The sequence below is a fragment of the Leptidea sinapis genome, chromosome 4 (genome assembly GCF_905404315.1).
Source record: "Leptidea sinapis chromosome 4, ilLepSina1.1, whole genome shotgun sequence".
Classification (NCBI taxonomy): domain Eukaryota; kingdom Metazoa; phylum Arthropoda; class Insecta; order Lepidoptera; family Pieridae; genus Leptidea; species Leptidea sinapis.
The window spans coordinates 9449456-9476702 of NC_066268.1; the positions used below are offsets into that span (position 1 = coordinate 9449456).

A 27247-nucleotide genomic window follows, 5' to 3' on the forward strand; every position below is an offset into this window, starting at 1 on the left:
ATATAATTCAAATATGAGTGATACAATAGGAAGACTATAATAATTATAATATATTGTCTTGGTGATATGATAATCCTAAACTGTGAGAGTTAACACTGATAACAGGCTTGATGGTAAATTATTTATTGATTAAGTATTTGTGACATGTGCATCTGGCCTAAGGACCAAGATCCATTGTTGAGTGTTCACGCAATGCTTCAAAAGAACAAAAGAACAGCGCCATAAAAAAGAAGATTTATTTCAAAATGTGTTTATTTTCTACTTTTAAATTAAGTCGTAGAAAAAGTTCAGGGAAAGGGATTTACATATCTATGCAGGATATTAATATGAAAAAGTTGAAATCAGGTAGAAACAGATGTATCTATGTGGAGTAACCATCCAGATATCTGATGAACTCTTGTTGTGCGATGTGTGAGTTGTAAGAGAACCAATCAGCGGTGTCGTCTGACTCTTCCGGTTTGCGATGTTTCACTTGACTTTGCCGCCATTTTTTACTTTTTGCAATGGCTCTCTGTAATTTATAATGTTATATACTATGAAATATATCAAATGATATAATTTCAATTATTTTTGTTACAAATAATAATTGTATTTATCTTGTAAGAGAATAACTTACTCAATAATCTTATAAGGAATTATCCCAAATTCTACCAGTCTACATTACTATTCTACACATAAATATATTATCCAACTGACGTTAGTAAATTGTCAATGTCGATTGCTTGTGTCAGTGTGAAATTTCTATATTAAGTATATGCATTGTAAGTGTTGGGTAACTAATGCTGAAAATGTATCGATACCGATCAAAATAACAACACATATTATTAATTATATATTCATTCATGTTCTAGGCCAGAACACAAGGCTGTGAAATGAATGGCATATGAATTTGGAATTACTGAATAATCGACGATCAAGTCATCGCCGATCGGTTTATTTCGCTTTGCGTAGAATGAGTCTCTCTGCATCTTCTACAGTAGGTATATATCATGGGGAGTGTTCCGAGAAGTCGTCCAGGTTAATAACAACAGCGGACATCACGTCATGCGAAATTCACACACTTCGATTCATCTGCCAGCTGCCTTTACCCCTAATCGATACGATAAGAGTCGAGCATATCACCATCTCAAAGGCCACAAACGCATTTCTTGACCTCTGGTAGAGCGGATGTTCATGGGTGGCTGGTTTAACTACTCTCCATCAGGTAAACCATTTGCCTGTTTCCCTCCTCTTATATATAACCAGGCACGAGAGGTGGAAGATCCAGATGAAGTTAATCTGAAGTTAATCATGGCGACTCCGAGTTGGACTACAGTAATATTATACTTCATAGGCTTCGTGATAATATCCAAAAAGATCTATCAATGGCTTAAGAACAAGCGGATGAAGCCTAACCCAAGAGACAGTGAAGAAGCCAGCGAGGACGCTGGAGGAAGCTCGTGTATACTTTGTAGTGGCCTAAGTAACAACTTGTTCTGTAACATACAGTGCATGCATTCAAACTATATGTTAATAAATCGGAATAAGGGCGCCAACTCTAGATTTTCCTTCTATGCGCGAAGATCATATTATATAGAATCGAACCGGCCATTGTTCTTTTTTTTTATGGAATAGGAGAACAAACGAGCGTACGGGTCATCTGGTGTTAAGTGATCACCGCCGCCTACATTCTTTTGCAACACCAGAGGAATCACAGGAGTGTTTCCGGCCCTTAAGGAAGGTGTACCTACGCGCTTTTTTTGAAGTTAAGTTTGACCTATGTCATATCGTCCCGGAAACACCGCACAAGGAAGCTCATTCCAGAGCTTTGTAGTACGTGGAAGAAAGCTCCTGGAAAACCGCACTGTGGAGGACCGCCACACATCCAGGTGGTGGGGATGATATCCTAATTTGTGTCGTGCGAAGGTGGAATTCGGCGGCAGCAATCATCAGCAAAATACATTATTCCAAAAAATATAAACAGTAAAGTTGAATAAGATAATTTTTTCCTTTACATATAAGCATGCATTCAGTTTAAAACTATAATATATTTACTTGGTTATTTCAAATATCGATAAAATTTCCTTAGCAACCGTGCCAAACCTTAGCAACAAAAACTAGATTAAAATAGCACAAATTTTCGTATTTGTTTATTTTTTATTCGAATTTCTTCGCATCCTGAGTATAAATGTGATAAAACTTGATTATTTTTCCTACCTAAGTACTAGTGTATAAGACATTAGGATTAATTCTAAAATATTGCATTTAACAGATAAATATTTGATGTCACACTTGTGTGTGAAATGTGTAATCTTTCTCAGATAAAACGTAGGTTACGTTAAACTTAGCTCAGTTTGATAAAACACGGACTTGGCTTTTGCATTGGGCTGTCTTAGCACAAACTCAGCATAATTTAAGATGTCAATTGACTATAAAAACGTAATCCAAGTTTACGCTAAAATTCAGATATTTTTTACGTAGGTAAGTAAAGTCTGAGCAAAATCTAAGAACGCTCCATAGATCTCAGCCTTAGACTGGAAAACAGTAACTAATAGACACGTAATTAAAATTATTTACAAAATTAATATGTACTGTCCATTACTTCTCTCCCCCGGAGTAAGCAGACATTTAGGACCTCCTTACCACTAGAGAACTATGACTAGTAAGACTCACATCTTTGCGAATCTCAAATATTTCCTGTCGGAACTTCTGTGCCTCCTGTTTCATTTTCTCTAGCTCTTTTGTAGTGTGGCGGTATCTTTAACCAAATTATTATATTATATATATATTTATATTAACGTCCCCTCAACTATTTCAATTAATAATTATGCAAATTAAATGTTCTTTTTATCACATTTTCAAATCGGTAAGTGAAGCCTATTCGGAATGATTATACGCAATGTTATTTTATTTCACGTTATTCGACCACAAGTGCGAGGATGTTCCGTTTTCCGTGCCGTTCCGAGAACGGTCCGTTTTTTTAACATTCTTTATCTCGTCTCGTTGTACCTATACGTATTATTTTAATTTACATCGAGGTAGAGTCACAACCTTGGGAGAAGTAGAAGAGTTGGAGTAAACTCTGGAAGAAGGAGGGGATATCTGATTTCAGAGAGAACAAATGAAGAGCACACGTTATTAAAAAAAGAGTAGGAGGTAGAAATGATGTATTGTTTCGTTCTTTTCTTTCAATTATATTTTGAGTTCACGAAAAGTGCGTTCAGAAGCCCCCGAGTTTTGTTTTTTTTTACCTTTAGTAGATTTAGTTTATACCAACCAGTTAATACAAAGAACTCCTTTATGTAATATTGATGAGTATGGTTGGTGTGTGTCAGCTGCCAAGTCATGTAAAGAGTATTTTAGCTTACTCTATAAGCGTTATAGTTTATAGAGTACACATACATCATATGTACTCTAAAAGAGAGTAAGTATAAATTATATTACTCATTACTTTTAGGCCAGTTTTCCTAAACTGTTACGCGTACGGGCCACCCGTATCCTATTATTTTATACACGTGTTTCCTATCACACGTGCTGAGCGCGCACGAAACGCGGACTGGTTGCAGGTGGGACATCGTCTTGCGTGTGGGCAGGAGCGTTCGGAGTAAATGCATACGGACGAGCTCGGGCGATGGAAATCCGCTTGACAGGAAAACCGCCCTTAGTTACAGTTAGCAACCCTACGTGGAGGTGGGATTGACAGGCAGATGGGTGGACCGACGCCGAATTGACGGCGGAGTCTTAGCAATTGATTCTGTTGTTGCCCAAGCACGGAACCCTTTAAGGTAGATTAATATTTGCGTTGATAACCTGTGATATAGAAGTTTATGGGCAAAGTAATGAATAGGATTTCTGGGTTCAGCCAGCGCAACGTCGTGTAGTGCCAGCGGGAGAATGTGTCCAAATTCTTTCCACAAGTACTCCACTACTTCTGGCTTCAATGTCTCTGAAATACATACAATAAACTGACCAAATATAATCAAAGTCTAGCAAGAAGTTCTGTTTTGCAATTTTGAATATTACGTACGCTATCTTAATAAAATTTATAATATATATGTATGAATTGAGCTCACAACAATAAATAGAAATATTTCTAAACAATTTGTTATTTTCAAAGTGACAACCCAACTTTTGGGATTAATTATACAAATAGTATTTGTATCCAAAATGTATGAACGATGCAGAACTCGAACGTGTTTTTGTGTTTAGATTTGAAAGAGCGACATCTCAAGTCAATTTCCTAATATGAAATTATTGGGGCTTTCAACTGTAAAGTAGATCCTATAGATGAAGCCACAACCTGAGAGTTGAATAAGACATGCCAAAATTTTCGTTACATGCGTCACTCGAACGGTTAGCTCAGTTGGTTAAAGCGCTCGGACGAAACCCGAGGGGCGCCGGTTTGGGTCCCGCATCGTTCATAAATTTGGTTACAAATTTAATTTGCACAGAAAGATTTCTATTTGAAATGACTTCCATCGTCTTTAGCACAGGCCTTTACAATGTCAGGCCACAAATCTGTAAATCGCACTGTTTTCATGGGGAATTTAGCCATTGCTTGTTCTAGAGATTTCCTTAATGTCTCGATGCAGGCATGTCGTTTGGAGCAGGCCATAAAATTAAGATTAATAATTCGTAGTCGGTTTCGTCTTTAACAGTCATAGAGTCCGGAACGTTGACTTCCAGCATTATTTGGGTAGTACGTGCCTTTTACCCAGTCTTACTGGTAAGTCTCAGGTACATTTTTAAAAAGCGTCATGTTAAGAGGTTTAATAACACGATCTAAGACTGTCTCTTGATACACTTTGAATGAAACCTTCTCTCCTTTTTCACAAAAATAAAGCTGTGACTCCTTTATACTCACACCAAACGACGAACCAAGAGAAACCAAGGCTAACGCAGCTTGATAACCACGTTGCACTTTTTCCACCTCTTCTGAAGCTTGAAGCTTTAGTCCGAGTATGCAACTATGATTAGAAGAGAAGCAGCTCCAATTTATATACGTAAAACTTTGGAGATTGTGATAAAACGCGAACTTGACTTTTGCATTGGGCTGTCATAGGTTAAGCTCACCATAATTTTAAGCTGACAAATATCTATAAAGACAAAGATCAAAAATAAGATTATACTCAGCTAAGTATTACGTAAATGAAGTCTGAGCAAAGTCAAAGTACGCTTGTTCTGTATATAATAAATAAAATAATGTTTTTATATGAATTTGTCAATAATGTATCATAACAACAAAATTTACTTCGTAAAATATGCACCCTGCTGTCGTAATGAAATTGTTTCACAGCAGAACTGTCAAACCGTCACCGTCAATAAATTCTCTCATAGAAATCATGTATGGACACATCAAAGGAAAAACAAATTTGTTGTTTTTATTTAATTTTGCAGCATTTTCCTATTTATTCACCTTTTAAACCTTCTCTGGACTTCCACAAATAATTCAAGACCAAAATTAGCTAAATCGGTCCAGTTGTTCAGTTTTAGCGAGACTAACGAACAACAATTCATTTTTATATATATATAGATTATAATGCTCTTCATTTGTATAATATTGTCATCAGTTAAAGGATATTTCTGTATTTTTCTCCCGCGTTTCGGGTCAGTAAGCACATTCTCTTAGACTGTAGGGATTAGTTTAGGGCATGTCCTCTATATCGATGATAAATACAATATGTCTACTTAGATGATACGCGAAAGAGTTCTTCTGGGGATTCTTCATATCTGGCGATATTTTTTCAAATTTCGGCTTTAACAAAATAACGACTTATTTACTTCCTTCATATTTATTTTCCTTTTTTCTTTACAGAACGCGACCGCCCTGATCGTTTATTGGTCTTCTACAGAGGATATTGTGTTGGTTGGTATATCTATCGAACACACGGGTGGAGGTGTATTGCAAATGACAGCTCCATACTGACTTTGTCCAAGGCGATCACTGTAATTCTTTTTTTAACATCCCATTCCATTATGCGATTTAATATTTACCTTTAAAATAATATGTTTAATGGCGGGATATGAGACAACTAATTATAACATAGCAAAAGAGTTGAAAATTTTAATACAAAGAAATAAAAATTACTACAACTTTTTAGTTGTAACGATATTTATATCCCGACAAGTTATGTACCTACTATATAATATTACGTAAGTATCCAAATTTATGGTCGATGCAGCATTAATATCTGCGCCTCTATTGACCGTGGCGCTCTTACCGAAAAGATATTAACCGATTGAATTTTATATGAAATCGTTTAAAGAATGGCTCACTTCTTACTCTAATGCTCTGCCTGCTATAAATCCACTATAAAATGATATAGAACAGCTTATGCTAGAGTTACCTTTGATGTCAACATGTTCAGTTTTATGATACTTCACATTTCTCCTTTCGTTCTTAAGGGTCACCTGACAATGTTCATTGGGTCGCTCGGAATGGCCACAGTCTCCCGTCACCTTTCGTCTCACATCGTTCTCTAGCTTGTAGAGACTGCTGCAAGGGGCCACCTGATATAGAATCTCTCCGTCTCTTTGAATGTACCGTCCGTTGTAGTCGTAATAATACAGTTCGTTGTCATCTGGCTGTAATATAATGTTTTGTGTCGTTTCATAAATATGTTTGGGATATATTCAACTACAAGAATAGCTTTCCGAGTTTCGTATTAAACAAATGCGTCATGCCAAGAAAAAAACTTTTATAGCTGTGAAGAAAAATGGTATTTCTTAACAGCTCTGAATTGTTAACTATAACCAGCATCAAGAATGGGAACTTACAAATAAGTAAAGCAGCGTTCATAGCTCCAAATAGTATTTTTTCACTATAAAACTTGTCTTAAAAACACCTAGTTTGTATGTTTTCTGCTTACACTTCGCCTTAAGACAAAGCATTTTTATAAAGTATTAAATCCTGTGGTAAAGTACTTGTATTTTACATCAGTCCCTCTAAACACGTGTTTTGAAAAAGTCACGAAACCTCGGGTTAAATAAAAGAATAATAAAAATGTAATATAAAAATACACACATCAAAAAAGTCTAAGCAACATGTACTAATTTAAATTGTAGGATGGTGTTTCACATTATAACGTTATATTTTATTTTTAAAATAATATTTTTAGGGTCCTATGATGTAAAAATAACAGCTGTTGTCTTTATAAGTTCTTCTAATAACAGAAATTAACAATATTAGAATATACTGCAGAAACTAATGTACATAAGCAAATAAACATTTTTTTTAACAAAATGAAATTTCTAAAGAAAATGAATTTATTTTGAAAGAATAGGATAATATAATACAAAGTATGGCCTAATCTGCTATTCAGAACTTGTCGGCAACGATTATTCATTGAATTAATGAGACTTTTTATGTCATCTTGCGGTATTCGCTCCCAATGGTTTTGTAGCAAATCCTTCAGCTGTTGGGTTGTTGTCACTCCGTCCATGTCCTTCAAATCACGTCTCTGGAGCATGTCCCATGCGCGAAAATTAATTTATTGTGAAAGAATAGGATAATACAATACAAAGTATGGCCTCCTCTGCTATTCAGAACTTGTCGGCAACGATTAATCATTGAATTTATGAGACTTTTTATGTCATCTTGCGGTATTCGCTCCCAATGGAATTGTAGCAAATCCTTCAGCTGTTGGGTTGTTGTCACTCCGTCCATGTCCTTCAAATCACGTCTCTGGAGCATGTCCCATGCGTGCTCGATGGGGTTGACGTCTGGCGATTGTGTAGGCCAAGGCAATACCCGGACGTTCTCCGTTGCCAAGTATTGACTGGTTCACCGAGCTGTATGTGAACGCTCATTGTCATGCATTAACGTAATATCGGAGCTAAAGGTTTGTGCAAATGGATGGACATAAGATCTGAGAATATCCTCAACGTAATTTTTAGCTTCCATTTACAAAAACGAGCTCAGTTCGACTGTTCTTCATAATACCCGCCCATACCATAACTGTTGACAAGTAGACGAAAGTAAACGTTAGTGACTTACTCTACAGGAACGAATACCTACGGCTGCGCGGAATCGTCGAGGCAGATATATGCTTGGAGCCAAGCCATCGGGTGAGGCTTCAAGCATAGGCCACTTATTGTTCTTAAGAAAATACCAGATTTCACTATCTAGACTTAAATAATAACATCTTTTCCTAATTCTTTTTCTCTTTTAATAGCATGTTGCCACACCAAATATTTCTTCAACGAGAGAGCCATCTTTTGTTTTGCATTAATCTGCTGTGCACTGTGCATTTTGGAGGCTGTTATTTGTCCGTAGCGCATCTCAAACAACAAATATGAATCTTCCTTCTTAGAGTCTTTTATTTGAAGATATCTTGATTCCGTCACTTCGTTATAACAAAAGTTGGTTTTAAGTTGTAAGTTTTTGTACTACTACGTCGAAAAATCATATTTTTTATTCTGTTCTACTTTATGACATGTGTTATTGAAGGCTCTTCGCTTCGACGATTCACAGCCAACTCTGCTAGCGTGACAATCGTTGCAGGTTAAATTTATGTAAATATATAAATTTTTCTTCTCAGTTTCATCGCTTTTCAAAATCTAAATAGCAATGATATTTGTTTTACACGTACGCGGTGTTCCGATGTGATTCTAAATTTAACAATACAAATATCACCTACCCTTTGAACTTGCACGTAACGAAGGCATTATGAAATAGGTAACAATCATAAAATATATCTATTGAAAATTAATATTATATGCAATATTATAAAAAGGTTTAGTAAATCTGTTCAAACTCCAAATTACAGTGTTTGCAATAAATATATTTATATTTTTACTAAGAATAGTAAATAGATAGCAAACAGTCTTTATTTGTCTAATAAACAGTATATAATATAAGATTTGGTAAGCAGGCTTACACTGCGGCTGTGAGGTAAAATTAAATAGGTAACTTAGTAATAAAAAATAATGAGTTAAATTACACAACACAATAGTTACTTGTAGAAACAATGTAGCTTACTTTATCATTTTGACACCTCGCATTTCGACGGTAGTTTAATCACTCTTTTTTCTTTAATAGTGGGCAACGAAAATCTCACCGTATTTTTGGTAGATTATCTGATTACCCTCTTAAATCCTTTATCCATATTATTGAATATACAGTAGGCATGAAAGTAACAGTAGTATAATGTACAGACGAAACAAAACAAAATACAACACACTGCAACTGTCGGGTACCTACAGTAAAGTACTGAGCTGGCGGAAGGAGTGAGCGTTGACCTATGACGTCACACAGCGACTGCGGCCCGCGCGGCAAATAAATAATTATGGGATTTTATATTTGTAAAATCTAAACTAATTTATATTTTGAAATAAATTAAAGACTAACGTGTATTTATATACATATAGACATTATTGCGACAAAGTTTCAAGCGATTTTGCATACTCATCAACATTCTTCATAGGGAGAACATCCTTGGAGAATTTCTCCAATGGGAAAAATGAATCGAATAACTTACAGGTATTCTATTTCTTCAATAACGCGAAGTAATATAATTTAAACAACACCCACGCTAACCTGAACTGTCTCTCCTTTACAGTTAATATGAGTGACTTTGAGACCGAAGTCTTCAAAATACACTTGGTGTCCGTATTCGTCTATAAAGTAAGCACCAATCTGGTCATTGTAGATCTTTCTGTCCAGCCCTGTAAACTAAGACTTTTAGATGCCTCTTAATATTTTTAACTAAAAAAGAATGACAACAATTTAGGCCAGTAGGTACCAAACAAATTGTCTAGTGCGTAGTAAAAGGCATAAGAGTAAATTTTTGATTTGATTTAATTGATTCCATTAAAATGCATAGAAGGCATTTATTTTCTCAAAATTGATTCCTTTTGATGTCATTTTTAATATACTAGATACTACTACCGCTTCGGAAAGAAATGGCGCTCTGAGAAAGAAGAAGCGGCGGAAGAAACTCTCAATTAACTTTTCATGTTATGTTAATTAAACCACTTCTAACCTTTCGGAAACAAATGGCGCGCTGAGAAAGAAGAAACGGTACAAGTACCTCTGCCAGTATTCTTATTTTACCCTATTTTTTTTTTATTAATATACAACTCTTACAATATTTTATTGCGTTATTGTTCTTGCTATAATATAATCATAAATTTAATTCTCAGGCAGTCAAATCGCTTAGATGTACTGTTGTTGAGTGGTTAGGCTCGGAAAAAGATAATGTGTTGTGTGTGGTAGATTATTAATGTATTGTAAGTGAGAACTTTGCTGGTGAGTAGATACGAACACACTGAGTGAGTTTTGCGGACCGCTACATCAATGTGATAGACATGCGATACTTCCACTTGTACATGGGGCACACTAAATTTTTGCACTTCTAGCTAATCGGAAATATTTGAATTTCGAATTTTATATTTTTTGAAATGTTGCAACCTTCTTAGTAATAAAAATAAAACAATTGGCGGAAAATCATTTGTCAATTTTTTTTATCACACATTAAAGTTCTACGTACGCAACGAAAATGGAATTAAGTCGAAAAGATTTTAGAGCGATGATTTTTCTTCAAAATGAGAATGTGCCAACAAAAGTGCAGGCGAGAAACGTTCCCGGGTCCCATCTGCACAATTCCACTTGAAGATCAAAATAGTGTTAATTCTGAATGGTATTATACCATTTGTTTACCCAGGATGTTCGCGAAAGACGACCAAAAAGCTGCGTTCTCTTACATCATGACAACGCTTCTTCACACACGGCCAACAAAACTAAGTCATTTTTTGCTTCCAAAAAAGTACAACTCGTCACCCATCCTATCCATCCTACGCATAACCCCGACCTAGCACCCTCTGGATTTCTGTATTTTCCCCAAAATCAAAGATTTGATGAGAGGTTTCACCAATTTACCAATTCCGAAAAGGCAGTGATAGCGTTCAATCAGTACTTAGAAAACATGCCTTCAAATCTGTGGTCCTCCTGTTTTAAAAAATGGTTCGATCGCATGAAAAAATGTTTAAAATGTAAAGGAGAGTATTTTGCAAAGCAATAAACAAAATAATTTGGTTCCTTATAACAGTTTTTTTTTAAGTTACGCAATATTTTTAGTGTGACCTACGTACCTATGACTTGTAATATTATATTCTTTGCTGTGACTACTTATTCTGTGGTTGCAGGTCACAGTTGCACGGTTTTAAGCAAGTAAGGAGTGTTTAATATCAAAATGTTGGATACTTCTCGTTTGAACTCTCAGAAAATTAATTTAATTGTAGAAATACATACCTACCGTCGATGTAAGTATTTACATATAATATCTACTTGCAACCTATTACAACTAGTAATTATTAAAAGAAGTTTTATGTGTTACCTTTTACGCTGAAGAACGTGAAAAGAGCTTTTGCCGCCATAGCTTTCAAGTTTCGCAGACGTTCCAGCTTTGATTTTATGTCATCAGAAAGCTGTATTGTTGGTTCACCAATTAATTCGGGATTCTCTAAATAACTTGAGGTCATGAAAATTAATTTTATGGTTAGATGTACCTATGTTACGATACGCGAAAATCAAAGACAACAATGTCGTCAACAAATAATAGACGGAAGCCGAGTTACATTCAAATCAATTGACCCGTACGCTCCTTTCTCCTCCTGTTCCATAAAAAAAAACATCAATTTAATAAAATATGTTTTTTTCTTTTTTTTTTATATGAGAGGGGGCAAATGGGCAAGAGGCTCACGGGATGGGGAGAGGTGAGGCAACCGCCCATGGATATCCGCAACAACAGGTGTGTCAAGAAATGCGTTGGCGGCCTTTAAGGTGGGAGTATGCTTTTTTCTTGAAGGTCCCTAAGTCGTATCTGTTCGGAAAGACCGCTGCCGGTAGTTGATTCCACAAAGTGGCTGTGCGAGGCAAGAAATTTCGAACAAAACGCGCGGTTGTGGAATGCTAGACGTCTACGTGATGCGGATGGTACTTTGCACGTAATGTCCGATGGTGGAATTCGGCCGCTGGAATCAACCCGAACAGCTCCTCTGAGCACTCCCCGTGATAAATGCGGTAGAAAATGCAGAGAGAACCCACATCTCTACGCAATGCTAGAGAATCAAGCCGATCGGAGATGACTTGATCGTCGATGATTCGAGCCGCTCTTCGTTGTATGCGGTCAAATGGAAGAAGCTGGTACTGGGGAGCACCCGCCCAGAGATGAGAACAGTACTCCATGTGAGGCCGAATTTGCGCCTTATAAAGTTGCAGGCGGTGGCTTTTAGTGAAGTACTGTCTCGCCTTACTGAGTACACCAAGCTTTTTAGAGGCCAGTTTGGCCTTCTCTTCCAAGTGACCACGGAACTGAACGTCGCTCGATATATCGACGCCAAGTATGCCAATACAGGCTGTGGCAGTTAGAGGAGTGATCTCGAATCGAGGGGATACGACAAAGGGAGACTTTTTAGTGGTTAACGCACAAACTTGTGTCTTCTTGGGGTTGAATTGGACTAAATTATGTCGGCCCCATTCCGAGACTTTGCAAAGCATAGTCTCGATTTCAGACACAAGTTTGCCCCGGTTCTCGTCGACGCTATCCCGGGACATGTTGGCACGGCCAGTGTAGGAAGCATACCCTGTGCTGTCGTCTGCATAGCAATGAATATTGCTGATTTGCAGCATATCATTGATATGCAGAAGAAACAGCGTAGGGGATAGCACGCAGCCTTGCGGGACACCAGCGTTTATGGGTTTTAAGTCGGAGCATGCACCGTTGATAACAACCTTGATGCTCCGATCAGCCAAAAAGCTAGTGACCCATTTTCACAACTTCTCGGGAAGCCCATAGGATGGCAGTTTCGCTATAAGCGCTTAATGCCACACCCGATCGAAGGCCTTCGCTATGTCCAAACTCACCGCCAACGCCTCTCCCTTCGACTCAACCGCTTGCGCCCATTTATGGGTGAGGTATGCAAGTAGATCACCAGCTGAGCGACCCTGACGGAAACCGTACTGGCAGTCGCTGATCAGCTGGTGCCCCTCTAGGTATCCCAAGAGCTGGCGGTTGATGATCGACTCCATTACTTTGGAGAAAATGGAGGTAATGGCAATGGGGCGGTAGTTGGACGGATCTGAGCGTACACCTTTCTTAGGGATCGGGTGCACTAAAGCCGCCTTCTATAATTTCGGGACTACGCCTGATGAGTAGGAGAGCCGGAAAAGACGGGTAAGGACCGGCGCCAGTTCCGGAGCACATGTCCGCAGCACTATCGGGGGAATGCCATCGGGCCCGCTCGATTTGTGAATGTCCAAGGTGAGAAGCGCCTTAAGCACGGCACTATGCCGGATTTTTACCTCCGGCATATATGAATCACACCGCGGAATATGCGGTGGTGGTGCACCTTGGTCATCCAGAGTCGAGTTGGACGCGAAGAGGGAGCCCAGGTCTATTTTTATGACAATAAGCGACGATACAAGCAGGGCGTTCTGCTGGTGATAATTGATACGCCCTGCCCATTACTATGGAGTGCCGCTCAGGATTATTGTAAAACCCCAAAATTCTGAGTGGCACTATAATTGCTCTCGTCATCTTGAGACATGAGATGTTACGTGTCATTTGCCCAGTAATTTCACTAGCTACGGCGCCCTTCAGACCGAAACACAATAATGCTTACACATTACTGCTTCACGGCAGAAAAAGGCGCTCGCCGTTGTGGTACCCATAATCTAGCCCTCTTCCTGTGCAAAGAAACCTTCCACTAGTAAACCAAATAAGAAAAATACTTTAAAAAGTCACGCTCCTCCTTTGCCAAGTGTTCTTCTGAGGCACTCAGCTGCTTGAGGTTCTGGAAGATCACATCTAACTCTTCGACCTTCTGCTGCCAATAAAGGCACTCGTGCTTAATCCGGTCGAACTGGCTTTGTTTAGTGTCTTCAATCTTATCTTTTATTAAGTCCATACTTCTTCGGACCTTAAATAATTTATAACAAGCTGGATATAAAGATCAGAATGTGATAACGATTACGCAATGGGGCAACTTCAGCCTTATAATAATTGGTCCATGATGTTTTTTTTATTGTAACGAGCAGGACGTTCAGCTGATGGTAATTGATACACCCTGTCCATTACAAGGTAGTGCCGCTCAGGATTCTTGAAAAACCCTGAGCGGCATTACAATTGCGCTCATCATCTTGAGACATAAGATGTTAAGTCTCATTTGCCCAGTAATTTCACTAGCTACGGCGCGCTTTCCAACATGTACCATTTTGGAATCCAGATTATTGATGACATCTTTTGCGCCAATTTTTGATGACATCTGCAAAGGCATTAGAGTAAATTTCTTTTCAGTGGGCTCTGCAAAAAGTTTTATTATTAAGAAAATTTGGGGAAATTATGTTATTATTTTTTAATGTGATTAAAGATATTTTAATAAGGGGTATGGCAACATGTTTGAAATGGACAAAAATAACCAACATTAACCACAATCACCAAAAAATGGTTAGAAATTGAGGAAATCTAGTTTTTTGGTTTAATCCCCATAATTTCTGAAGAACTGATGGATGGATTTATTTTCTGATTTTTCTCATGATGTTTAACCATCTATCTTATCATTCAGTTTCGGCTTGACGTTGAAGTTCGGGATACCCTGTATGTATAAGAAGTAAATCTCTTTTGGTAGGTAGGTATACCTAACTATAGTAACAATAATCAGATTTGTAAAACTTAGCCTGTATTATGTCGCCCTAAGCTAGGAAATTCTATTCATATAATGTTGGACAGTTGAAAAAATCAACAGTGTAGCACAATTCGATAGTCAATAATAATATATTTGGTTCCCAAAACGAGTAAAAGCTATGTCAAAACTATACAAGTTATTGTTATCGTTAAACAATTGCCATGTACTAATTTGTTAGCGAACATAAACATTTCTGATGACTTATGTAAATTTCTAAATTTATGAGTTCTTATTCAATAAATAAGCTTAGATAAGTTATACGTTTAGATAGAGCCTCTTGCTGTTGGGCAACGCATGAAAACAGGCCCGATTTAATACTTTATTGTCCTTAATAGCTATGTCTTGCACTCGCAATTTGTTAGACACTTTGTTTTCGTCTGCGTGCGTTGCTGAAAAAAGAGGTAAACAGTTCCCCGCGATTTTTTTCAACGTGTTCACAGTTGTCACAGTACATGTAGGCGTATAAATCATCTAAGCAAAAAAGTAGGTATATTATACTATCATTGATCGATCTTATAATTGTTTATAATTTATGGTCTTGAAGTATAATATCAGAGACGACAATCTTTACATACGTGATCATCATTCATCATCACCAAAAGGATCGGTCCTGCGCTGTCCTCATCCAACCTATTCCGGCGATCTTGACCAGATCAGCGTTCCATCTTGTGAGGGGCCTACAACACTATGTCTTCGAGGACCATCCATTGCATCAAGTGCAATCTGTCCGTCAAGCTATGTGCCCTGCCCACAGCCACTTCAGTTTCGCAATCATCTGGCCTAAGTCAGTGACTTTGATTCTCTTACGGATCTCCTCATTACTCATTCAATCTCACAGGGAAAGTCCGTGCATAGCCCTCTCCATTGCCCTGTGAGCGACCAATTAGCTACTATTTAAATGAAGTTTTACATACGAATTACAATTCACTCACTTCGGCAATTTCCAAGGATGACCGTACATCTTGTCTTGATATGATGAGATGCTCTTTGTTTTTATCATAGAGCTGGTCGAACAGATCGCTCAGACTTGCGCTGTCTTGTTCTTCCATGAGCCGAAGATTGGCTCTAATCCGTTTATAAATTTCCTCAATACTCACCTTGATTTTATCAATCTACAAACATATTGTGTTGAAATCTGGAGGATATTTCTATATTTTTATATTTGAAGTTATACTTCTTTTTTTCTTTTACCTTTGGGAAAAAAAAATTATCTCAGTGAGCTTTTACGATGCGTGCGCACACCGTCACGCAAACTCGAAACCCTGATGTTAGCTGGTCAACTGACTATTTACTTCATACTTCAGCTACCATAGGTCTCTTTTTTATTTATTTTTTAATTAAGTATACACCACATCATATACAATACAATTTTCTATATCTTATGTTACAATTTGTTGTTCTAAAGTATAGGACAATTATCGTGAAAATAAAAATTACAAAAAATACTCTCAATGCGTTGTGAATGGATTGTATATAGGGAATTCCATAAAATGCTACCATTTTTGATATGTCTGCGCAAATGAGCGTTATACAAAAATTTATTTTGTTTTGAGGCCGAAACAATTTGTATTTCGCTTTAGAAATCCTAACATTCATGCGGATGTGGTAACTACTGTTACGAGTACCTTGTGAAATCAACGTTAATTTGCTATCAATACTTACCCCCAAGTCACGAATCTCCTGCACTTTAATGGTGCACCGCCAAGCTCACACACTGTGAGAAGCGGTTTTTTTCTTGCATTGAGGATCATACCATTTAATAAGCATTAATATTTTCTACCATTGAGATCACTTTGATCAAAAGCAGCCTCAGAGGCAGAGTTGATACAAATTTTTAAACCATCGGCGAAGAGAGATAATTTACAATGTTTTATACGATTACTAACGTCATTAACAAATATCAGAATCTGATGGTAATAATAATCACCATTGCTTATGGTCGTTAAGTGGTATGCTGGTGATGTTCGTTTTATTCACCCAAAGTACATTGAATGCCAATCTGTGGTGGAATATTCCTTGAGAGCCAGAGAACTAGATACAAAATGCAACAGCTAAAAGATAAAACATATATCTAAAAGGGTACACCTGTATAATATGTGTTCTATCTTTTGACTGTTTCAGGGTGTCAAATGGATTGACCGCTTTTTTTATATTTTTCATTAGGTATTTCCTAAAAGTCACTGAACACAATTGCCACGATGAATTTATCTTGATTTTGAAGAAATTTTATTTACATTATAGATAACTTACATTTTGTACAGCACTATGTGAAATGTATTCATATGTGCAAGAGTACACGTTGTGAAGTTGATTCAATGCTATAGGAAATTGTTCTTTGTTAAATTCATCTATCTTGTCTAGCTGTTTGAGATTTTCAATTCTTTCTCGGAGGTGTAATAACTGAGCCATAAAATTGTTATACATTACTTCGATTTCCTCATAAATTTCCTTCTCCTTTGGTGATTTTACAGGAAGAAAGCGTTTCCCAAAGTCAACTTGCATAATTTTATGCAGGTGTAAAGTGCGGTCAGCTTTTTCTTTTAGTTCTTCTTTAGTCGCAGTATGTGTGAGTCTGTCAGCTTCCTTGATGCCCTCGTCCGTAACAGCAGACCAATGGTATGTGAAACTATTGATGACCTTCTTAAGATCTCCATAATACGTATGATAAGAGCCATCAGTAAATTTAATATCGTTCAGAAGCCTTATATACTCGCACAAACTCGGATCGATGTCTTCATTTATTGAAAGACATGTTTTTGCCAGGGTCCACCTTCGTAACTTTTGTAAATAGTCTTTATAAAGATTCATTTCGTAAGTGTTAAATTTCTGACGTAAAGCTCTCAATCAAAAATATGAAATAAGTCGTTACTCGAAACAAAAACTTAGGCCAGCTACACCAGTAAAGGTGTGTATAGGAATGTATCATAAACTTACAATATAGACAAACTCAGCATGCGAGAGAGAAGAATATCTGTGAATGAGATTACAGTACGATAGAAAGGGAAAGCAATTCTATTGTTACTGTAATCGATTTTTATTGTCAGTTAGTTACCGTCAGTTGATTTTATAGCTATATCCGTGCCATCGATTAGTCATAGTTACAGTGGAGGGAATAAAAGCAATTATAATTCAGAATAATTACTACTTATTGCCACGTACCTTCCGCCGCGTACTAGCTCCACAGTATATAGTCAACACGTCGAGATGATTTGCGACTTATATACACAACTAAGGCCCCGACATGTCTGTGTCATTGGTGACTACAACTTACCTGATATACAATGGCTTTATGATGCTCACAATATGTGTATGGTGCCGCAGATGTCCAGTGTCACTACCACAAGTATTTCACTTCGTAATATGATGTCGTACCTTAATATACAACAGTATAATAAAGAACCAAACTGTAACAATCGGATGCTAGACCTATTATTATGTGATACTACTGTTGATTGCTACGGTGCGGTGTATCTCCATTAGTTACGGCTGACCGGCACCATCCTGCGATTAGTTCTCACCTGAAAGTAGGTAGCTGGAATGGTTTACATATAAAGCCAATATACAAATTTTTCTATTTTAAAGCAGACTACGACGTTATAAATAGTGAAATTTCTTTAATAAAATGGGATAGTATACTTAGTAGCTATGCCACGGTTGATGATTGCGTTAAAATTCTGCATGAAAACATATATGAAATAATCAAATGTCATGTGCCGACTAAGTTTGTTAAGTCCTCAAACTTTCCTCGGTGGTTTAACCATGAACTTATAAAGCTATTTAAGCTGAAAGAAAAAGCGTGGACTGCACATAAAAATCGCCCCATGATACCGCTCGGTACCAATTATTTTTCATGTATAGAGCTAATTTAAAAAAAAATGTAAAGAGGTACACAAACACTTCATGAAGATAACTGAAGAAAATATCTCAACTAATATTAAAGCCTTCTGGAAGTATATGAAAGGTATGAAAATGGCTAATAGTAGTTATCCAAAAAAGATGAATTATATTAACAGGGACTCAAACGATCCCCAAGAGATTGCAAATATGTTTTCAGAATTCTTCAACTCTGTATACGAGTCTAGTGACCTGGATATTAACACATGGCAGCCTTCTACAGTTACATCTGAAAATGTTGATATCATAAGCGATATTACATTCAAGAGATCTGGTGTTACTAACCAATTGAAGTCTCTTGATATTACAAAAGGCGCTGGGCCTGATGGTTTGCATCCCTATTTTCTAAAAAAGCTGTGTTGTGAAAGCAATTGAAATATTCTGAAAGCATAGCAGTTCCTATTCATTTTATTTTCAACAGAAGTTTTCACATTTCCTGCAAGATGGAAGACAGCAAACATTACTCCTGTTCATAAAGATCAGGCTAGGGACAACATTGAACACTATTGGTCCATATCAATACTATCAACATTAGCGAAGATTTTTGAAAAGTTGGTACATAATCGAGTTCAGAGACCGCTCAATTGTCAGCAACCTGGTGGTTTACACGGGTTTTATATATGAGGCAATGGACGCTGGTGAACAAGTTCACTCAGTCTATACAGATTTCATGAAAGCTTTTGATAAAGTGGACCACTTAAAATTATTAGAAAAATTGGCATTTAACGGCATAAAGGGAACATTATTGAGTTGGTTTATGTCTTACATCAACAATAGAACGCAAAGAGTAGTTGTTAACGGCTATCAATCGCAACTCTGTAGTGTATCTTCTGGTGTTCCACAGGACTCAATCTTAGGCCCTTTCCTCTTTGTTGTATATATTAATGACATTCGTAATATAATAAAAAATTCTGAATTCTTGATGTATGCTGATGACTTAAAAATTACAAAATTATTAAGAACAATAATGACTTTTTGTTCTTGCAATCTGATTCAGACAGTCTGGCTAAATATTTTGAAGCTAATAAAATAAAATTTAGTATAAATAAATGCAAATCAATCACTTTTACAAAAAAGAAAAAACCCTTTAATTTTACATATTAACTTTACATTTTACATTTAACAACACCAAACTTCGTGATTTAGTCATTTTAGATTCAAAAATGTTAATTAATAAACATATTGATAATATAGCAAAGAAAGCATTTAAGATGCTTGGTATCGTTTCCCGAATAGGAAAAAACTTCCGTAACCTAAAAACTTTTATATATATTTATTGTACTCTCATAAGATCAACTATTGAATACGCATAGTTTGGGATCCTGTGTACAACATTTAGACAGATACTAAAATAACATAATATGACGGCACTTCATCACCGTAGAATACAACTCCAATCACTATATTTATACAAAATCATTCATAATAACATAAATTTCACTGACTTAGTTAATAAAGTACATTACAAAACCACGAAGCGCGCACGTGACACGACTAAAAGACTCTTTTATACAACACCATCGCGTACAAATGCTGAAATACGATCACCCGTCCGTAGAATGTGTTATAGATATACCCCCTTATTCATAATAGTCTGCTAAATTAAAGCATTGCTAATTCTCACTCTGTCTTCTTCTATTGACCTAAGTCAGAATGAGAAAAAACACTCCTAAGCGGCTGTTTAAAGTTAGCGGACCATTATGAATAAGGGGGATAATGAATACTTCACAAATTTAGATATTATTCATGATCAAGCAGTCCACATTTAAATTAAAGAAGCAAGAAGACGAATTCAATATTAAAAAATGAACTATACGTATAATACAGGCTCCTAAAATGTGTACAACTGCTTTGCTTTATAGAGATTTTTATATGTGTATAATATAGTTAGTAGGTATAGTGTATTATTTTAGTGTATTACTATAATATGTATACGTATATATATATATATATCTTTGATTATATTATTATTATTATTTTATTTTTTTAATATTTTATATGTATATATATTTCACTATTACTATTACTTATAAATATTATTTTTAATCTTAATTTTTAAGCACTAGTAGTATTAAGCGTAAATAACGCAATATAGTTAAAAATCAGCGGAACACGTGGGTTAGAATACATGTAACTATTATAATTCTTATAACTCATTGTCTACACATGTATTTGTATTTCTGTTTGTATTTTTCTAATAAAATAAATAAATAAATAGTTAGTAAACAACCATGATTGGAATTGGCTCCTTAGCATTTTGAATATTATGCGAAAATCGTGGTTTAGTTAGATTGTATTCGACAATTGTTTATTCTTTGAAGTGCCCGTGGAGCTAATCGTCTTTGCATTAATTATATAAATAATCCTGAAAAATGCACATTTCTATTACCTATCTCTTCTCTTTATCTACCCTCTTTGATATACTCAAATTTATCGATTTTATAGAAAATTACATTAATATTTAAGAAATAATTGCAATCTACAAAGCTTTAAGCTATTGCTTTCGTGTTGCTGCCGCAAAATTGTGGTTGTTATTTTATATATAATAATGGAGCTGAAAGTGAACGCGCTCCTGCAGAAAGCTCACAGCTACGATATAGACTAAAATGACAAACTTCTTACCAACTGTCAATCCAAACCCATAAACCTAACGGGGGTTTTTCTTGTAATCGAGTATATTTAAAATAGCATATTCAAGGTTAGAGTGCTCAGAACGCGTCGGGTTAAATAATATATATTTTTTTTGTATTTTGGTTTGAGGTGATCATCTTGTAACCAATGCTCGAAATATGTAATTAGAAAAATTTATAACTAAAATGACAACTGAAAACTGACAAGTGACAATGTCAATTCACAATTATTTTGGACTCTAATATTTACAACTTGATCTTACGAATTTCACAAGTTGTGCAACCTAAAATTGAAACAATTTAGAATAATAGTACAATTTATTTTGTTTTGTACGCATGTAAAACCATGTTTAGGAAACAGCTATGACATCACAATATAAAAAATTTACTAGGTTAATCGCTAAATGGCCATTGGACCCTACGAAAGGTGAAAGGTTAGTTGTATTTATTTTAACTAATTTATATTTACATTTTATAATTCTATATCAACCGAATTTTAGTTCTGTTGATTAATTTTATTCTATGTTTCAGAGATTTGGGCCTATTGATAAGAAATAAAGTTAAATTAGCTTTTGATTCCCAGAACACACAGACCTTAAACACCGAGACTTGCACTAAGCACTACAATTCATTAAACAAATTAGCTGATAATTTCTACAGAAACAAATATAAGCGCACTAAGCATAGTACTGGGACGGGGCTTAGTACTGAAGAATGTAAAATCCTGTTGTCTAATGAAGCACTAGAGTTTTTTAAGGAAGACAATAAAAGTTTCTTCAAAAAAATTTTTCAGAAAAGGGATACACAATGATTTATAGACTTCTCCGTTTATTTAATCACAAAATTTACAGATGTAGATTATCAACAGAATGTATACAGAATAGAAATCATACTCCGTTGATGGTGAATGAAGTCATCAAATATTTAAGGCCCATTGACAATGAATTATATATAGATATGACATTTGGAGCAGGAGGTCATTCTAGGAAAATATTAGAATCTGTGAATTGTAATTTAATAACAGTAGATAGAGACCCCTTTGCATATGAAGAGTCTAAAAAGCTTGCAGCAGATTATCCAAACAGAGTAACACCGTTATTGGGTAAGTTCAGTGACTTGCCAATGTTGTTAAAAGAATATGGAATAAGACAAGCTTCTGTTGATGGAATCTTATTTGATCTTGGATGTTCATCACTGCAGTTGGATAATAGTGAGAGAGGATTTTCTATCAGTAAGAATGGAATTCTAGATATGAGAATGGATGCAGGACATGACCCCAATCAAATAACAGCTAGAGAAGTACTTGCCACTGCTAATGAAAGTGAACTATACAAAATATTCAAGATATATGGTGAAGAGAAGAAATCTGCTAAGATTGCACAAGCTATTATTCAAGCCAGATTTATGATAAAGAACATTGCCACTACTCACGAGTTAGCAGATATAGTAGATTCATGCTGTCCCAATGAATTTCGTTTAGATAAACTACAACGTTCTCAATCAAATGCTGCTAAAGTATTTCAAGCCCTACGTATTTTTGTTAATAATGAACTAAATGAATTAAATTATGGAATGTTATTGGCCAAATATTATCTTAAATTAAATGGTAGGCTGATTACCATATGTTCACATTCACTTGAAGATACTATAGTAAAAAGACACATAGCTGGTAATATAGTCAATGAAACAGCAAATCCTGTACCTCTGAGATATTTAAGTCCTATGTTAGTTCAAGACCAGGATACTATCGATCAGTTCTTAGATACTCCATGGAAGTGTATAAATAAGCATGTGGAAGTTCCTACAGATGAGGAGTTGGAGAGTAACCCTCGAAGCAAAAATGCAAGACTTAGGGCTGCATTGAAAGTGAAATAGTCTATGAACCTCTAAATGGCAATGTAGAAAATATTAAATATTGTAGATAAAAATACTTGTTCTAATAAAAAATGTTTTATGATATTGATGTTTTTTTTACATTGGTAATAATGAAATATATAAAAATGCTTTAGATGATTAAACGAACGTAAACATTACACCCTTAGATAACTTTTATTATTATGTATTGATAGAGTGTCTTGCTGCTAGACAACTGATGAAAACAGGCCAGTTAATTACTTTAGTGTTTGTGACAAGCTGTACGATGTATCGTACACTTACGATTTGTATGTTACTTTGTGTTAGTGTTCCTCCGACCTCAATTTTATTCGCTACAATATTATTTCTTTCACGGCTGTCTCAGTCTATCTAGACCTGTTTTTCCCAAACCTTAACATTTCTAAAAAATTTATGCCATTTAACTTTTAAAAATTGTTTTGTGAAAATGATAAGTAAATATAAATATGAAATGTAAATGATAAGTTTTAGGAAGAAATTTTACTATTGATTAAGTTTTCTTGGAATTTGCCTTTTTTGTTAAATTTGTCACCGTTATCTAGCACTGCATTTAAATAACACAAATCGAAAGGGTTACAGTCGCGTTGGTGTCCATTTTTAAATTGCTCCCCTATGGGGTTGGGGCGTGGGCCCCACGTTGGGAAACACTGATCTAGACGTACGAATGATCAAATATTACACCTATAATTGTAACTAATCAAGCAAAGTAAATAGTACCTAATTTCTATCATCATGCAAGTTTTTATGATTAGTCCGATTGGCTCTTGCTTGACCTTAAAACTAATTTACATGCATTAAAGGCCATTTTCAATAACTATCCTTAGTTCTACTTACTAGAGGTAGACAGGTCTATCCTTTTACTCTACTTAGGTTTCAGTAACTTATCGACAGTTAGCATTTTGTACTGAAGTTGTCTATCTATCGTTGAGAGAACGGTTAGTCTACTAGAGATAGGAACTCACATACTTATTGTTCTTACTTGCATTTCAATAATAGTTAAAGCTACTGTCCGAAAGACGCTACCTCAGTTAACGTCATTTGGTAATCTGTTAAGATCGGTCAGTAACGCGGCACGCGGCCAAATAACCTTTCGAAAATAAGGAGAGTTGGATTTGGACTTGGTAATGGAATATTTTAGCAGTGATGATAGTGATATGGTAATTTAACAAATTATAATATATTGTGACGAAAGCAGTGACAGTAATACCCATTACATACCGTAGAGAAGGAAGATAAATATGACTAAACTTAATGACTACGAATTTGCATACAGGCTTGTACCAACTGCAATAGTAATATTTGCATTTTTAAATAAAGTTATTTGTTTCAGAAATCATGGCATATCAGCCCGTATCAGATACCTACGTTCCATGCATTGGGTACTATGCTGGTGTCTGTTGCAGATTTTATCAGAGTGTTTATAGCATCCGCTAGTCGTATTGTCTCTGATATTATGTCTAAAGCTATATTCAAATTTCGTTGAGCTACAGAATCAAACTAAAAACAGTTTTATAATATTTCTTAAAGTACACAGTGCTATAGATAGCTCTGATATAATAGAGTCATAAAGTATGAGGTTTAACAACAGCTGTCTCAAGGTGACGAGCGTAGTTGTAGTGCTGCACAGAATTTTTGGGTTTTTCGAGAATCTTGAGCGGCACTGCATTGAAATGGGCAGGACGTCTCGTCCCTTGTTGTCATTAAAAAAAAACTGTTCGCTTTCAAACTTAGCCGGAATAAACTTCGTCGCCATAATCAAAGAGAATTAAAACACTACGTTCACGAGACGGGAGTGCCATACAAAATAATGAGAAATGTCGTTTGTATTGTATTGCACTAAATCTTGATACCAACATAATCAACTAATGACGTAATATCAGAGCTCCCAATATAATAAATATATAGGGTTGGAATCAATATATAATTTTTATCGATAATTAACTAATAATAATATATATATATATATAAATTGATATAAATAATGTCTAATTTTAAGGTTCTCTTTTGTTAGTTTTAATATGGACCTAAGCAAAGTCTAGCTAGTTTAAACTAAGGGCGGCCGTATACGGACTGCTCGAGCAGTTAACGGCTAAGCGACGTACATTGATTGATCGTACATTGATAGTGCATTGATTTTCCGCCGGAGTCGAGTCAAGGATTCTGACGAGGAAGCACTGCTTTACCTGCTTCTGCTCTAAAGAAAAAATGTTGGGTTCATCCAATTTTGGAATTAAGAGAACAACATGGACAATTTCATAATTTTTTTATGGAACTTAGAAGTGATGAAGATAAATTTTTCAACTATTTTAAGATGTCAATGTCTTCGTTTGATGAGTTGAATAATATATTAAAGTCTAAATTAAACGTGAAGACACAATTATGAGGAGAAGTATACAACCAGAAGAAGGATTGGCAGTAACATTGAGGTTGAGCGCAGTCAACGGCTCGATGGAATTTCGTCATGCAGTTGACGACTTGAAGCAGTCGCGACTGCTCGAGCAGTCGTGTGTACGGCACCGAATGAATGACTTATAGTTCACCGCGCGGTCACGGCTTCAAGCAGTCGGTCTCAACTGCTTAAAGCAGTCCGTGTACGGCAGCTCTAAGGGATACGTTTTAGTTATCTCAAAGAAAAAAACAATTAACAAAATTAATATTTTATTTATAGTTTTGGTTTGCGTTGTAGTTTCGGTTGAGACAGTCTTTGGTATTCGTTTTTCAGATGATGCAATAGAGTGGTAGGCGAGGGTCCTGAATCTGAAATTATAACAGAATACATATTAGCAGAAGTTAGTTAACCCTAATTTTTTGGCTTTAAATATTTTCTTGCACATCATAACCACAATATAATATAATAAAAAGTATTTCAAAGGTAATAAACTTATTAATCAAAAATATAGATACCATAAAAATTAAATAAATAAAAATAAAATTTATAATAAAATATCGTCAATCTTTTTTTTTTATGGAATAGGAGGACAAACGAGCGTACGGGTCACCTGTTGTTAAGTGATCACCGCCGCCCACAATCTCTTGCAACACCGGAGGAATCACAGGAGCGTTGCCGGCCTTTAAGGAAGGTGTACGCGCTTTTTTTGAAGGTACCCATGTCGTATCGTCCCTGAAACACCGCACAAGGAAGCTCATTCCACAGCTTTGTTACTACAAAAGAAAGTGGAAGAAAGCTCCTTGAAAACCGCACTGTGGAGGACCGCCACACATCCAGATGGTGAGGATGATATCCTAACTTGTGGCGTGTCGTGCGAAGGTGGAATTCGGCGGCAGGAATCAGGTTAAACAGCTCTTCGGAACACTCCCCGTGATAAATGCGGTAGAAGACACACAATGAAGCGACGTCTCTACGCAACGCCAAGTGATCCAGCCGTTTACAGAGCACTGGGTCCCCGACAATTCGAGCTGCTCTGCGTTGCACGCGGTCAAATGGATCGAGCTGATACTGGGGTGCGCCAGACCAGAGATGACAGCAATACTCCATGTGTGGCCGGACCTGCGCTTTGTAGAGCGCTAGTATGTGGGCCGGCTTGAAGTATTGCCGTGCTCTATTAATGACGCCCAGTTTCTTTGAAGCCAATTTGCTTTGCCTTCCAGATGACCACGAAATTGGCAATCGCTCGAGATTTCGAGACCCAGTATTCCGATACTAGGCGCGGCTTTAAGAGAAGTGTTCTCGAAGAGCGGTGATACGACAAATGGGGATTTTTTAGTGGTAAACGCGCAAACTTGAGTCTTCTGGGGGTTAAATTGGACAAGGTTCAATTTACCCCATTCCGCGACCTTCTCAAGAGAGGACTCGATAGAAGACACAAGTTTCTCCCGGCATCTATATCAATCTATAGATTATAGATAGATAGATTATAATATTATAATTTTTATTCTAGATGAATTAAATCAATAATTTATCACTTTTAAAAACTTTAGGCATTCTTGATTACGTTATTATTTGTTCATAAGTGCTTACCTTTCTTTATCCAAAAAGAATTTAGCCATGAAAATTCTCTTACTCCCATCTGACCAGCCAGATTTTAAACCACATTTTTTATTACATGGCCTAGAAAGTCTTACGCATTTATTATATATATACAATTAAGCACATTACCCTGAATAATACACGAATAAAGGAAAAGAAAACGAAAATTCGTAATAAA

The 27247-nt window shown here is 36.1% G+C and overlaps 2 protein-coding genes across 7 annotated transcripts; one reads left to right on the forward strand and one right to left on the reverse strand.

Annotated features, from left to right (window-relative positions):
* Positions 1-250: 250 nt before the first annotated feature.
* On the reverse strand, positions 251-17819 carry LOC126979720 (uncharacterized). 5 transcript variants are annotated; one of them, XM_050829207.1, is made up of 10 exons: positions 17717-17819; positions 16915-17635; positions 15597-15776; positions 13712-13899; positions 11316-11449; positions 9518-9645; positions 6327-6564; positions 3790-3925; positions 2653-2737; positions 251-511 (listed from the first exon to the last, which is right to left on the reverse strand). In XM_050829207.1, exons 2-10 carry the CDS (start codon positions 17470-17472, stop codon positions 362-364), a joined length of 1797 nt encoding a protein of 598 aa, XP_050685164.1. In that variant the 5' UTR covers positions 17473-17635; positions 17717-17819; the 3' UTR covers positions 251-361. The 5 variants fall into 5 exon arrangements, 4 of the variants coding, with proteins under 4 accessions (XP_050685164.1, XP_050685165.1, XP_050685168.1 ...); XM_050829208.1 differs by lacking the exon at positions 17717-17819 and having other exon boundaries at positions 17092-17632; XM_050829210.1 differs by lacking the exons at positions 251-511; positions 2653-2737; positions 3790-3925 and adding an exon at positions 5612-5734.
* A 3598-nt stretch (positions 17820-21417) lies between these two features.
* LOC126979771 (probable methyltransferase-like protein 15 homolog) lies at positions 21418-23147 on the forward strand. Of its 2 annotated transcripts, XM_050829296.1 has the most exons (3): positions 21418-21622; positions 21720-21958; positions 22057-23147. In XM_050829296.1, the coding sequence occupies exons 1-3, from the start codon at positions 21552-21554 to the stop codon at positions 23061-23063; spliced, it is 1317 nt and encodes a 438-aa protein (XP_050685253.1). In that variant the 5' UTR covers positions 21418-21551; the 3' UTR covers positions 23064-23147. The 2 variants fall into 2 exon arrangements, with proteins under 2 accessions (XP_050685253.1, XP_050685252.1); XM_050829295.1 differs by lacking the exon at positions 21418-21622 and having other exon boundaries at positions 21847-23147.
* Positions 23148-27247: the final 4100 nt, after the last annotated feature.